The 15,963-nt window shown below is 43.7% G+C and overlaps 1 protein-coding gene across 1 annotated transcript in view; it reads right to left on the bottom strand.

The window, feature by feature from the left end:
- The window catches only part of LOC112261057 (NACHT and WD repeat domain-containing protein 2), an 83,370-nt gene that overhangs the window by 27,073 nt on the left and 40,334 nt on the right, over positions 1 to 15,963 (bottom strand). The window contains exon 3 of the mRNA XM_024436410.1: positions 8,746 to 8,862. Coding sequence (XP_024292178.1) covers positions 8,746 to 8,862 — 117 coding nt within the window. The remainder of the gene's footprint in view (positions 1 to 8,745; positions 8,863 to 15,963) is intronic.

Here is a 15,963-nt window from a genome sequence, read left to right as displayed (position 1 = left end):
ACCTGTCGCCGAAACGTCATAACCTGTTTCAAAGCCGGGTGTTTACAACCCAACGGGACAACCTGAATTGAACTTGCAAACTTCCCAAACCGCAATAACTCGCGCTCCAATAGATCATTTGGAATAAACTGCGGCACATTTGAAATCGTTACCCTTGAGGACGGAGAAAAAAGCGGCGTAACTTGAATAAAAATTCCTTTAAGAAGTACGCCATGCTCAACCATACGATCAACAAGGCGCTCTTCTTTAAGAAATACCACCACCACATTATTCATCTGTGACGCATAAGCAACATTCTCATATCCTACCTTCTCTCCTACGGCGACCAGAAACTCCTCCACCGTGTCAGTAGCTTCAGTAACACACCTAATGCCGTGCCGAAGTGACAGGGAAGGCATCCCCATTCTGGCTGCCATCCCCGCCAAAATCAGGGCAATTTCGATACGAAAAACAAAATACTTAATTCTACCACAACAAAAATAAAAATAATAACCTTAATCATGCACAGAAGAAAACAAAGTTACAAACAAAACCATAGTTACACATCAATTAAAAACACAACACCAAATCCTCCTCCACGCTAACTAAACACAACAGACTCTGAATACCCCACATACTGATAAACAGATCAATATTGTTAACCAGTTTGTAATAGGCTGTCCCTGAATAACCTGTTCTTTAGCCCAAAAATAAACTGTTGGAGAAAACCTCTCCCAACGCTGAGAAGCAAGAAGTGATGAGGTCAATCATCCCGACCAACCTGGGACACTGTAAAAACAGATGTGCCAGAGTTTCAGACTCAGCACAGAATGGACACCCTTCCCCAACTATTGAATCCAGATGGTCCAGATGCATATTGGTGGCTATGGCTCCATGTATTATCCTCCATTGGAGGTCAGCTGTCCTCTTTTCAATAGGCAGTTTGTGAAAAAGAGGCTCTTCAAAAAGCCACATCCCTGTTGGCGTGCCGGCCTTACGGGACTTGACAAGAACTCTCCAAGCCTGCATAACAGACTCATAAAATGGAGTCAGGCCAGGCAAATCCCCCGCCTCCAGCTTTAAAGCTGCAGACCTGTACCTGCCACTGTACGAGGGTGGGCAAGGCCTGGTGGACATTTCTTCCAGGATCATGGCTTTCTGGCTTCAAGCAGCCCAGGGACTGCAGTGACGGTTCTAGCTGGGTCGACACAGCCTACACATTGATGAGGAGAGCGGGCTGTTTGGGCTTAGACAAGCACCTCTTCGTCTTAAAATCCAGTGTTGTCCAGACCAGAAGAAATTGACAAGAGTCCTCTGAAGCTCTTGCATCAGACCCTTTGGTGGCTGCAAAATCATTAGTCTGTGCCACAGGGTAGAGGCAGCAAGATTATTAGCTACCAGTACCCTTCCCTTATAAGACAGCTGGGGTAGCACCCATTTCCACCTTGACAGTCTGGCACACACTTTCTCCACTACACCCTCCCAAAACGTGACATCATATAACAACTTAACATTAAAACCTCTCTAGGGGGTGTGGGACGCTAGTGTCCCACCTGGCCAACATCCAGTGACATTGCAAAGCGCCAAATTCAAATACAGAAATACTCATTGTAAAAATGTTGAAAACATACAAGTATTTTACATAGGTTTAAAGATGAACTTCTTGTGAATCCAACCACGATGTCAGATTTAAAAAATGCTTTACGGTGAAAGCATACCTTACAATTCTTTGAGATCATAGCCCAGCAGACAAATCATTACAAACAGTAACCAGCCAAGTAGAAGAGTTACACAAGTCAGAAAGAGAGATTAAATTAATCACCTACCTTTGATGATCTTCATATGGGTGCACTCAGAAGACATTCATTTACACAATAAATTTCCCTTTGTTTGATAAAGTCTCTTTATATCCAAAAACCTCAGTTTTGTTTGTGCATTTTCTTCAGTAATCCACAGGCTCAAACGCAGTCAAAACAGCCAGACAAAATCCAAATTGTATCCGTAAAGTTCATAGAAACATGTCGAACGATGTTTATATTCAATCCTCAGGTTGTTTTTAGCCGAAATTATCTATAATATTTAAACCGGACAATAACCTCATCAATAGTAAACAAGAAAGGCACTCTCTCTGGTCGCGCTCATGAAAAAGCTCTGTGACACTGCAGGGTCCACTCATTCAGATTGAGCTTACTTCCTTATTTGTCAGAATACAAGCCTGAAACAATTTCTAAAGATTGTTGATATCTAGTGGAAGGCATAGGAGATGCAATTTAGGTCCTAAGTCAATGGATACGGTCATGGCATTGAATAGAAAACTACACAAAAAAACTACTTCCTGAATAGATTTTTCTCAGGTTTTCGCCTGCCAAATCAGTTCTGTTATATTCACAGACACTATTTTAACAGTTTTGGAAATGTTATAGTGTTTTCTATCCAAATCTACCAGTTATATGCATACAATATCTTCTGGGCCCGAGTAGCAGGCAGTTTAATTTGGGCATGCTTTTCATCCAAAATTCAGAATGCTGCCCCCTACCCTAGAGAAGTTAAAATACCAAATACCAGTTTCTTCTGGTCTGGAAAACACTGGATTAAAGCTGCAGCCCTGTACCTGCCACTGTACGAGTGTGGGCAAGGCCTGGTGGACATTTCCTCTAGGATCATGGCTTTCTGGCTTCAAGCAGCACAGACAAGCACCTTTTAAAGCTGGAGGGGGGTGATTTGCCATTTTATGAGTCTGTTATGCAGGCTTGGAGAGTTCTTGTCAAGTCCCGTAAGGCCTGCACGTCACCAGGGCTGTGGCTTTTTGAAGAGCCTCTTTTTCACAACACTGCCATCCAGTCCCGTGTTCTGGGTTCAGCTAGCCTACGTTCATGCCCGTTAGGCGTGGGGTGTACCAAGCTGGGTCATCTGATGCAAAACAGGAATAGATCGTTGGAGGAGCTGGGAGAAAGACCGGGATCCGATCATCTCGCCTACTGAGGAAGGTCGTTGCTGAGGTCTGTGACTCCTTGCCAGTGCTTCATCTGCAGTATGCGACTGATACTTCCAATTCTGATCGGTGGAAGGAGGGTCTGGATTATGTGTTCCCTGCACTGATTGTTAGTGCTGCAGCGGGGGCATTCGAGGAGGATGTGGGGATGCTGCTTTCCTTTGATACCCCGGTGCTGGTGGAGTTCAAGGAGGTGGGAAAGAAGGCCATGTACAGAATATGTGTAAAGGTCTCCCATGCCTCTTCCCTGGAAGGGGTAAAATCGACAAGGTGGGCGGGTGTGCTTGGTCCAGGTGCCTCCCCAAAAGGCTGTTGGCGATCATTATACAAACAGCCTATTGATAAGAGGACGGCTGACCTCCAATGGAGGATAATACATTGAGCTATAGCCACCAATATGTTTCTGGTACACCTGGATCCTACTGTTGGGGAGGGGTGTCCATTCTGTGCTGAGTCTGAAACTCTGACACATTTGTTTTTACAGTGTCCCAGGCTGGTTGGGATGATTGACCTGATCACTAATTGGTTCTCAGCATTGGGAGAGGTTTTCTCTTCCCAACTGTATATATTTGGGCCAGAGTACAGGTTTAGTCAAAAGGGTGTAGTTGTGTTGCTTAATTTTGTGTTAGGGGCAGCAAAATTAGCAATATGAAAGACCCGAAAGAACAGTATTTGGGGACAGGGGTCTGTGGATGTGGTGGGAATGCTGGAGGGAATGTTGGCAGCGAGAATAAGGGTATTATAAACTTGTCAACAATATTGATCTGTTTATGAGTATATGGGGTATTGGGAAGAGTTTTTTGACCTGTGTGAAACTGTTGTATACTGGGGCGTCATGTATGGTTAAGGAGGGAGGGGGGCTCAGTAGTCCAGTCTGGGTGAGACGGGGCATTAGACAAGGATGCTACACAGGAGACTGCAGGGAGTGTGCTGGAGAGTCATGAACCTGGTGACATCTTCCCTCTGGCATAAACTGGCTGTCCTCAACCCCCCCGCCTGCTCGCAGACCGGCAACACAAGCTGGTGGACTTTTTCTGGTTACGGCCATCACTGGCTGAGGGCGGCAGTGTTGTACATGACCATCCACGAAGGAGGACAGGGCCTGGTGGAACCGGAGAGCAGGATGGCTGCTTTCCAACTAAAGGCGGTGCAGAGACTGCTGTACCATACTGATGGTGGCTGGATGGAAACAGCATGCAAGTTGCTGAGGAGAGCTGGTGGATTAGGGTTGGACCGGCAGCTGTTCCTCATGAAGCTGGAGAGGCTGAGTACAGCAGGTCTCTCAGATTTTTACTCTCCAGTGTTGAGGACCTGGCAGCTGCTAAGGCCCACACGAGAAGGGGGTGTGGAGCCTGGGCTGTGGGTGTGGGAGGAGCCTATCTTCAACAACCCAGCCATCCCTTTGAGATTGGTTCAGTCGGCCACCCTGCAGAGGCATCTGATGGCGGCGGGTTTACAAAGGCTGGGTGACCTGAGACTGCTGGGAGAGGAGGGGTGGAAAACCCCGGAAGTCTTGGCACAACAAACAGGAATAATGTATCTTAGGCTGCTGGTAAGGGGGCTGTCTGAGCCGGTAAGGGGGTGTTTGAGCGGCCAAAGGGGGAGGGAGGACTTGTTAGATTTTAACACTTCGAACCTGTGGGAGTTTGAAGGGGTGGGAGGTAAAGCCCTCTACAACCTCTGCGTTAAGGTTAGGAACATTAGGAGCCTAACAGGCAGGAGGTATAGGGGGCGGAGAGTATGGTGTGTTTTAGATGGATGAGGCTCTACAAACCCCCAGTACCAAAGAAGTCAGGGGACCTTCAGTGGAGGGTTCTTCATGGAGCCCTGACCACTAACAGCTGGTTGGCACGGGTTGAACCGGAAATCGGGCAGGGGTGTCCTTTCTGTGTAATGAAAGAAACTGTGATTCATGTGTTTTCTGTGTGCACCAGGTTAATGCCATTAATGTCTCTTTTGGAATGTCTGTGTGAGAGGTTGGGGGTGGTTTTTACTGTTGGGATGTTTATAATGGGATACAGGTATTCGATTAAAGAGAAGGCCAAATGTGTTTTGTTGACTTTTCTGTTTGCTCAGGCAAAGTTGGCTATTTGGCTAACGAGGAGGAACAGGGTAAAAGGTGGGGGGATAACAGACCCTTTACTATTGTTTAATGGGATGGTCTCTGCACGCCTTAGGGTTTAGTTTGAGTACTATAGAATGATAAAAAGTGTGGAGATGTTTCAGGAGAAATGGTGTGTTGGGGGGACTGTCTGTATAGCTGGGGAAGATGTTTTGGATATACGGTTGTAGAAGTGGTGAGTTGTTTTGGGTTATTGTGGTAGATGGAAAGGTGAGTATGGTACATGAATGCAGTACAGGATATATTTTGGTGTTTTATTTTTAAGGGGTGGGTGAGTTTAAAAAAAATGAAATGAGAAAGTTTTAGTAAAGAAAGTCAACTCTCTCTCTCTCTCTCTGTGTGTTAGTGTGTCTGTGTGTGTGTCAGGTAGAGCGTGTGTGTATAGAGTTGTGTATTAGCGTGAGCTCCTGCATAATAACATGTGTACTTACTGTATCCCAAAATACAGTCACCACAACATATTCTATTCTCGAACTCCACTCATCTAGCAGTTTTTAGGTCATCAGCTTTTCACTTATCTGACTCAAAGTAAACATAAGGAGAATCCACCCAAAACCCTTCATTCTCGGTCGACAAACACAAACCAGAACTGTCAACTTCCTCTCTGACTACACGTCTGCCACTGATCAAAGAAAGTGTATCAGTCTGTCACTTCAGAAAATGGAAAATATGGCTCTCGGCAACATTATCACAAGAACCAAGGGACAACATCTGTCAAGCTTTCATATCTATAAATGTATCTCTCCCTCTATGTGAAAGTAGAAGCTAGGGCAGGGCTGGGTCCTCAGAGTAGACACACTGATCTAAATTGGTATTCCCACTTGTGATGATAAACCGTTAACTGAGAGAGGGTTCTAATACATCCTAAAAAATTCAACTGCAGAGAGGCAGATTGCGTGTAGGTGCATGCATGTGTGTGTGTGTGTGTTAATGTGTGTGTTACACACTGCTGGTGTGTGTGTGAGTGCTTTATGTGTACACAGTACTTCTTCAAGCTAAGAAGTTAGGCCTCTCAACACAGTTATTGAGCCACCCGGGAAAAAACAGAGCTAAGAAATAACTGTAATTTTCACTAAAAGTCAGGTGATTGCAATAGCACATCCACAGGGCAAGCTGTCAAAATAATGTGTGTGTGAGCTGTGTATCTATTCTATCCTATGATTAAAGGCCTCCTCTCCAGCACATACAGAGCCCCCTCTCCAGCACATACAGAGCCTCCTCTCCAGCACATACAGAGCCTCCTCTCCAGCACATACAGAGAGGCCTTTTTATATTCCCTTCCACCCACACACTCCTTATCTTATGACTGGGCTTCCTAGGGATGCTATGTGTGTGTCTGACCTTGTGTGCGTATGTGTGCATGCATGCATGCGCATAGCACATGTGCATGTTTCCATGTGTGCATACACTCCACTGTGTGTATTCATGAGTGTGTGTGTCTGTTATTGGTCAGGTTCAGCCAGGGATAAAGTGGTTAAACAGATCCTCCTGGGTTGATATTAATGCATGCAGAGAGCCACACAGGACTTTTCATTTCTGAAGAAGAGACTCATCTCTGGTAAAAGCATCATCTCAACCCCTTACCTTGGTGGCTATTACAATTTGAGAGGGGGCAGAGGGAAAAATATCAAACAGAGAGAGGGAGGGGAAGATGGAAGAAAGCAGAGATGAAGTGATAGAGAGATGTAGAGGGGCAAGGAGAGGGAGAGAGAGAAATAGAGAGAACAGAAAGAGAGAGAGATAGATGAGGGAAAGGGGAAAAGGATAGAGACAGAGTGGTTGTAGAGGCAGAGAGATGAAGATATGAGATATGTAAATTGAAATAGAAGGGGTAAAAAGGTAGACAGAAAGAGCCACTGGGGCAAGGCCCCTATCCACTATCCTACCACCTCTCTCTCTCTCTGATCTTTGACCCTAATTACAATCTCATCCCTCCCATCAAAATGACTTACTCACATTTACTGTTGAAGCCGGAAGTTTACAAACACTTAGATTGGAGTCATTAAAACTCATTTTTCAACCAGTCCACAAATTTCTTGTTAACAAACTATAGTTTTGGCAAGTCGATTAGGACATCTACTATGTGCATGACACAAGTAATTTTTCCAACAATTGTTTACAGACAGATTATTTCACTTATAATTCACTGTATCACAATTCCAGTGGGTCAGAAGTTTACATGCACTAAGTTGACTGCCTTTAAACAGCTTGGAAAATTCCCCAATTTCCAAATGCCTGAAGGTACCACATTCATCTGTACAAACAATAGTATGCAAGTATAAATACCATTGGACCACGCAGCCGTCATACCGCTCAGGAAGGAGACACGTTCTGTCTCCTAGAGATGAACGTACTTTGGTGCAAAAAGAGAAAATCAATCCGAGAACAACAGCAAAGGACCTTGTGAAGATGCTGGGATAAACAGGTACAAAAGTATCCATATCCACAGTAAAACCAGTCCTATATTCACATAACCTGAAAGGCCGCTCAGCAAGGAAGAAGCCACTGCTCCAAAACCGCCATAAAAAAGCCATACTACGGTTTGCAACTGCACATGGGGACAAAGATCGTACTTTTTGGAGAAATGTCCTCTGGTCTGATGAAACAAAAATAGAACTGTTTGGCCATAATGACCATCGTTATGTTTGGAGGAAAAGGGGGAGGCTTGCAAGCCGAAGAACACCATCCCAACCATGATGCACGGGGGTGGCAGCATCATGTGTGGGTTTGCTTTGCTGCAGGAGGGACTGGTGCTCTTCACAAAATAGATGGCATCATGAGGAAAATTATGTGGAAGATGACGTGGATTTATTGAAGCAACACCCCAAGACATCAGTCAGGAAGTTAAAGCTGGGTCGCAAATGGGTCTTCCAAATGGACAATGACCCCAAGCATACTTCCAAAGTTGTGACAAAATGGCTTAAGGACAACAAAGTCAAGGTATTGGAGTGGCCATCACAAAGCCCTGACCTCAATCCTATAGAACATTTGTGGGCAGAACTGAAAAAGCATGTGCAAGTGAGGAGGCCTACAAACCTGACTCGGTTACACCAGCTCTATCAGGAGGAATGGGCCAAAATTCACCCAACATATTGTGGGAAGCTTGTGGAAGGCTACCTGAAATGTTTGACCCAAGTTAAACAATTTAAAGGCAATGCTACTAAATACTATTTGAGTGTATGTAACCTTCTGATCCACTAGGAATGTGAAATAAAAGCTGAAATAAATAATTCCCTTGCCTATTATTCTGACATTATACATTCTTAAAATAAAGTGGTGATTCTAACTGACCTAAGACGGAATTTTTACTAGGATTTAATGTCAGGAATTGTGAAAAACCGAGTTTAAATGTATTTGGCTAAGGTTTATGTAAACTTCCGACTTCAGCTGTATATATTCTTGAGTTAATTCGGGAGATGGTAACTCGTTAAATAACTTCTCCCGTTGTGCCACAAATTCCTAACGAGTTAATTGCTACATGATTAATTTAATCTAGTAACAATTAAACATAGTAGGTAATTATTCGATAAATAACAGTCATCACATTAATGTCACGTCACGACAATAGTACAATTTAATTCTCAGCAGGGTGTAATGGACAGGGCTGTTATATGAAGGCTTATAAGGCTTATAACATGCTTATTATACCCACAACAAAACATGGACCTGCGGAGGTCTGGAGGCACTCCTCCAGTAGCTTCATCCTCAGACGCTGCAGGTCCGGACTGTCCCACTCCTCTGGGTCCACCCCCCAGTACAGGTCTACCACCTGCAGAGGAGAGATTGTAATACATGACATAAATAATCTGTACATTACATATACAGTATGAATTCAGTGTCCCGTTCACAAGGTACTTGGACTTAGATCCTAGATAGTTCTCTTTGGCAAGTACCAGTAATCATTTGGACCGGGGTTTGCTTTGTTTTCACCACAGTTATAGTGTAGATCAGGTTCACATAGACATGCAGCTCACAATCAGATTCAGACCATCATATTGCACATGAACAGGCCAATAGAAGAAGAGTGAAAAGAACAGCTAGGTGTTTCCACCCCATCGTGAACATTGAGTGCAAAGGTTGCTAATCTCCTATGTTGACGTGAGACATAGAGAACAGTAGAGTTAGAGCACAGAAAAAGCAGCAGGTTCATCACTCGAAACCTGACAGAGATCTGTTAGCCACTATTTGTGTCACACCAGAGAATTAGTAAATTACCCCTGAACTGATTAGGGCCTCTGACACACACATACATACTCACATACACACACACAGAACAGCGCCCAATTGGCTCTCAAATACTCTCCCCATGCCTGAGATTCAACTCTGTCACCCAGGAGGACATGCGGAATGGAAAGCTGACAGAAGGTATCCGAAACCCACTAGGGTGTGTGTGCTCAAGGGTGTGTGTATGTCTGTGTGTGCTCTGCCATGGGCAATCTCCCAAGACACATTTGTCAAAATCAGTGTCGCCGGCGCAGAGAATTCTGAGTGCAAACACGCAACGGGGGAAATCTCCTCAGGATGGAGAGAATGAGGGAGGACCACATAAACGATTGTGGCCAAGCTGTTGCCGCCACTTACATGCTGACCAAACCAGACACGTGCATGTGCCTGAATGCGCATGTAGATTTTGTACCCCCACAACAGACACGATCAGGACACGCAAGTTGAAATATCAAAACCTCGGAACAAATGATATTAATTTGGTGACAGGTCGAAAAGCTAGCTAGCTTGCTGTTGATAGCTAATTTGTCCTGGGATATAAACATTGTGTTGTTATTTTACCTGAAATGCACAAGGTCCTCTACTCTGACTATTATTCCACAGATAAATCGGTGAACCGAATTCCTTTCTCGTCATCTCTCCTCCTTCCTCTGGCTTCTTTTTAACTTCTTTGGACTTTATATGGTGGTTAGCAACCAACTTTACGGTGCATTACTACAACCGACTGGAGTGTGGATGTCAGTTCATCTTTCAATCACCCATGGGGGTATATGCTCCTAAACACCAATGAGGAGATGGCACGTGGGTAAATGCTCTTAAAAACCAATGAATAGATGGAAGAAGCCGGACTCGGCAGCGCGTTGAGCATCACAAATAGAACCTATTTCTATTTTAGTGCCTGGCTACACAGACGCTCGCTGAGGTGAGCGAGTAGTGTGGGTGCAATGTTTGAATAACATGTATGTGTGGTCAGCATGTTAGAAGCAGTACAAACCCAGCCTCTGAGAGCCTGCTGGACTTCCTGGGATCCCTCTGTTTGCCTACATTTCCCCTGGTGCCAGCTTTTGGCCCTGGGTTTCTTCTGTTGGTCTAAATTTCCTTATGGTGCCGTATTTTTTCCCTGTTGGCCTACATTTCCTATGCTACCATCTTTTGACCCTGTGTTCTGTCTGTGGCCTATATTTCCCATGATTCCCTCATTTGACACTGGGTTCCTTCTTGTTGGCCTACATTTCCCAGGGTTCCCTCTGTTGGCATGCATTCATAGGTCAGTATGGGCACACCATGTACTTTGCACTTAACAATGAGTAAGAGGTATGAGGGTTGTTCGCTCGTGATTAATCAAATCAAATCAAATGTATTGGTCACATACACGTGTTTAGCAGATGTTATTGAGGGTGTAGTGAAATGTTAGTGCTTCTACCTCCGACAGTGCAGTAATATCTAACAAGTAATATCTAACATTTTCAGGACATATACCCAAAATACACGTAAATCTAAGTAAGGAATGGATTAAGAATACTGCATATATATAGTTGAAGTCGGAAGTTTACAGACACTTAGGTTGGAGTCATTAAAACTCATTTTTCAACCACTCCATACATTTTTTGTGAACAAATTATAGTTTTGGCAAGTCGGTTAGGATCACTACTTTGTGCATGACAAGTAATTTTCCAACAATTGTTTACAGAAAAAGTATTTCACTTTATTTCACTGCATCACAATTCCAATGGGTCAGAAGTTTACATACACTAAGTTGACTGTGCCTTTAAACAGCTTGGAAAATTCCAGAAAATGACGTAATGGCTTTAGAAGCTTCTGATAGGCAATTTGACATAATTTGAGTCAATTGGAGGTGTACCTGTGGATGAATTTCAAGGCCTACCTTCAAACTCAGTGCCTCTTTGCTTGACATCATGGGAAAATCAAAAGAAATCAGCCAAGACCTCAGAAAAAACGCCTGAAGGTGCCATGTTTATCTGTACAAACAAAAGTATCTATATCCACAGTAAAATGAGTCCTATTTCGACATAACCTGAAAGGCCGCTCAGCAAGGAAGAAGCCACTGTTCCATAACCGCTATTAAAAAAGCCATACTACGGTTTGCATCTGCACATGGGGACAAATATTATACTTTTTGGGGAAATGTCCTCTGGTCTGATGAAACAAAAATAGAACATTTTGGCCATAATGACCATTGTTATGTTTGGAGGAAAAAGGGGGAGGCTTGCAAGCCGAAGAACACCATCTCAACCGTGAAGTACGGGGGTGGCAGCATCATGTTTCGGGGGTGCTTTGCTGCAGGAGGGACTGGTGCTCTTCACAAAATAGATGGCAACATGAGAAGTCAGGAAGTTTAAGCTTAGTCGCAAATGTGTCTTCCAAATGGACAATGACCCCAAACATACTTCCAAATTGTGGCAAAATGGCTAAAGGACAACAAAGTCAAGATATTGGAGTGGCCATCACAAAGCACTGACCTCAATCTTATAGAAAATTAGTGGGCAGAACTGAAAAAGCATGTGCAAGTGAGGAGGCCTACAAACCTGACTCGGTTACACCAGCTCTATCAGGAGGAATGGGCCAAAATTCACGCAACATTTTGTGGGAAGCTTGTGGAAGGCTACCTGAAATGTTTGACCCAAGTTAAACCATTTAAAGGCAATGCAACCAAATATTAATTGAGTGTATGTGAACTTCTGACCCACTGGGAATGTGATGAAAGAAATAATAGCCAAAATAAATAATTCTCTATGTCAATCAAATTTCAATGAAATGTATTTATAAAGCCCTTCTTACATCAGCTGCTGTCACAGAGTGCTGTACAGAAACCCAGCCTAAAACCCCAAACAGGAAGCAATGCAGGTGTAGAGGCATGGTGGCTAGGAAAAACTCCCTAAAGGTCAGAACCTAGGAAAAAACCTAGAGAGGAACCAGGCTTTGAGGGGTGGCAAGTCCTGTTCTGGCTGTGCCGGGTGCAGATTATAACTGAACATGGCCAAGATGTTCTCTACTATTATTCTGACAGTGGTGATCCTAACTGACCTAAGACAGGGAATTTTTACTAGGATTAAATGTCAGGAATTGTGAAAAACTGAGTTTGAATGTATTTGGCTAAGGTGTATGTAAACTTCTGACTTCAACTCTATGTATGCCTCTTGTCTAGATGGGACAGGGCAGTGTGCAGTGTGGTGGCGATTGCATCATCTGCGGATCTATTGGGGCGGTAAGCATATTGAAGTGGGTCTAGGGTGGCAGGTAAGATGGATGTGATGTGCTCCTTGTCTAGTCTCTCAAAGCACTTCATGATGACAGAGGTGAGTGCTACGGGGCGATAGTCATTTAGTTAAATTACCTTTGCTTTCTAAGGTACAGGGACAATGGTGGTCATCTTGAAGCATGTGGGGATAACAGACTGGGATAGGGAGAGATTGAATATATCTGCAAACACACCAGCCAGCTGGTCTGCGCATGCTCTGAGGACGCGGCTAGCTATACCATTTGGGCCTGCAGCCTTGGTAGGGTTAACACACTGAAATGTTTTACTCAAGTCGGCCACGGAGAAGGAGAGCCCACAGTCCTTGATAGCGGGTCGCGTCAGTGGCTGTGTATTATCCTCAAAGCGAGCGAAGAAGGTGTTCAGCCTGTCCGGAAGCACGTGGCTGGTTTTCCTTTTATAATCCATGACTGTCTGCAGACCCTACCACATACGTCTCTTGTCTGAGCTGTTGAACTGGGACTCAACTTTGTCCCTATACCGATGTTTAGCCTGCTTGATTGCTTTGCGGAGGGAATAACTACACTGTTTGTATTCTTCCATATTCCTAGTCTTCTTGCCCTGGTTAAATGCGGTGCTTCGCACTTTCAGTTTGCGTGAAGGCTCCCATCTATCCATAGTTTCTGGTTGGAGTAGGTTTTAATAGTCACAGTGGGTACAACATATTCTATGCACTTCCTGATAAACTTATTCACCGTATCGGTATATGTGTCAATATTATTTACTGAAGCTACTCTGAACATTTTTGTATTTTTTAAAATTTTATTTCACCTTTATTTAACCAGGTAGGCTAGTTGAGAACAAGTTCTCATTTGCAACTGCAACCTGGCCAAGATAAAACATAGCAATTCGACACATACAACACAGAGTTACACATGGAATAAACAAAACATTCAGTCAATAATACAGTAGAAAAAAAAAAAAGTCTATATACAGTAAGTGCAAATGAGGTAAGATAAGGGAGTTAAGGCAATAAATAGGCCATAGTGGCGAAGTAATTACAATATAGCAATTAAACACTGGAATGGTAGATGTGCAGAAGATGAATGTGCAAGCAGAGATCCTGGGGTGCAAAGGAGCAAGATAAAAAATAAATACAGTATGGGGATGAGGTAGATAGATGAGCTGTTTACAGATGGGCTATGTACAGCTGCAGTGATCTGTGAGCTGCTCTGACAGCTGGTGCTTAAAGCTAGTGAGGGAGATATGAGTATATCCCATTCTGTGTGCTCAAAACAATCTCGAAGCGTGGATTCCGATTGGTCAGACCTGTGTTGAATAGTCCTCACCACGGCTGCTTCCTGTTTGAGTGTCTGCCTATAGAAGGGGAGGAGTAAGATGGAATTGTGGTCCAATTTGCCAATTGGTGGGTGGGGGAGGGCCTTATATGCATTCTGGAATGTAGTATAACAATGGTTGAGAGTTTTTGCAGCGCGGGTAAAACAATGTAATCTCAGGATATGTGGTATATAGACCGCTGTGGCTATTATTGACGAAAATTCTCTCGGGAAATAGTATGGTCGGAATTTGATTGTGAGAGATTCTAGGTCGGGTGAACAGAAGGACTTGAGTTCCTGTATGTTATCAGTTACATCATAAATCGTTAATCATAAAACATATACCTCCACCCTTCTGCTGCTTCCCGGAGAGAAGTTTGTTCCAGTCGGTGCAATGTACCAACCAACCACCCAACTGGCTTTACAGAGAGAGTCAGAGAGAGAGAGAGAGAGAGCCAGAGAGAGAGAGTCAGAGAGAGAGAGAGTCAGAGAGAGAGAGAGCCAGAGAGAGCGAGTCAGAGAGAGAGCGAGTCAGAGAGAGAGAGAGTCAGAGAGTCAGAGAGAGAGAGAGAGAGAGTCAGAGAGAGAGAGAGCGAGAGAGAGCGAGAGAGAGAGAGAGAGAGAGCGAGAGCGCGAGAGAGAGCGCGAGAGAGAGCGCGAGAGCGAGAGCGAGAGCGAGAGAGAGAGAGAGAGAGAGAGAAATTGACCTTCAATTTCATCTTAGTGTTGAGTACTTGTTGAAGGTGTCACGGGGGGAGAGGCCAGAATGATTTAGCAGTCCATGCTAGCCATCATGGTCAGTTGGCTTGTCAGAAAGCCAAGCAAAGTCTCTCACTTTGACTGACACATTGGCAGTGAACTTAACAGAACCGACAGGCCAAATAATTGTACACTGCAAATAGCAACTATTCACTGCAAACGGAGTGTGGGTGGGGCCATCTGTTTGACTTACTACAGCCCTCTGGGGAGCTATCCTCCAAGTGGAGTGCAAGGAAGGGTTGGAGCCTGCCTGTGTTCAATGGGTGGGTAGTTGTGGACTGGCAGGCTAGTGGTTGGTGCTATCAGCAAAGATGGTGGATAAATGAAGATAGTTCACACCGTTTACCACTGAAAAACATTGTCAGTTACGGTCTGCTTAAGGGGGTGGCTCTCCAATAGACACCAGGGCCTGGTTTCCCAAAAGCATCTTAAGGCTAAGTTCATCACTATAACCTTCATAGGAGCATAGTTACATTTCTAAAAATAAGTAAAAATAAGTTCTGAGGTTAACACAGGCCAAGGATATCTTATACGTTTTGTTCTATGAGATAATATCAGTCAGTTAACATGACCTCTGAATAATGAAGCCTTATATGTGCTTGTTTGAATACAGAAATGCAAAAAATAAATGTGACGTTAGCTGATGAAGATGATCTTATTGAACAAAAATGTTTAATATATTTTTTTTAACCTTTATTTAACTAGGCAAGTCAGTTAAGAACAAATTCTTATTTTCAATGATGGCCCAGGAACAGTGGGATAACTGCCTGTTCAGGGGCAGAACGACAGATTTGTACCTTGTCATTTCAGGGATTTGAACTTGCTACTTTTAGGCTGCTATTTCAACTAGGCTACCCTGCCGCCCCATTTAATAAGCCTATGTTAACTAAAGACCTTATTTTCAATAAAATAAACTTTTGCTTTGGCCAATGAGCCATGGCAGAGTTACTGCCTACAAAAAGATTACATTACTATTGCTTTCAATTAGCTTGCTAGTTAGTAATGCTGTAGTATATAGTTGTCATTTACAATCAACAATGTAGTGGTCGGATTTTTATTTTGTCAAAAAGTAACAGAGCGAACATTAACGTTAGTCCATTCATAACGATGTTCACACTTTTCTGCAATGTAAGGTTGCTTGAACATTGGTTATTAGCTGGCCAAAATGACATGAAAAGTAATCAAATTATATTTACAGTATTGCAGTAATTTCAGCAGTTCAGATTTATTTGGATTTTAAATAGCAATCAAACAATATCCCATCTTAAACTTGTTGGAAGCGAAAGGCATCTTGCTGTCATTCACTGTGTCATTTTGAGCCGCATCCCATTTC

Source organism: Oncorhynchus tshawytscha, linkage group LG10, assembly GCF_018296145.1.
Source record: "Oncorhynchus tshawytscha isolate Ot180627B linkage group LG10, Otsh_v2.0, whole genome shotgun sequence".
In the NCBI taxonomy this organism is placed as follows: Eukaryota; Metazoa; Chordata; class Actinopteri; order Salmoniformes; family Salmonidae; genus Oncorhynchus; species Oncorhynchus tshawytscha.
The sequence above is the reverse complement of the archived record's forward strand: the minus strand, read 5'-3'. Positions and strand labels throughout refer to the sequence as shown.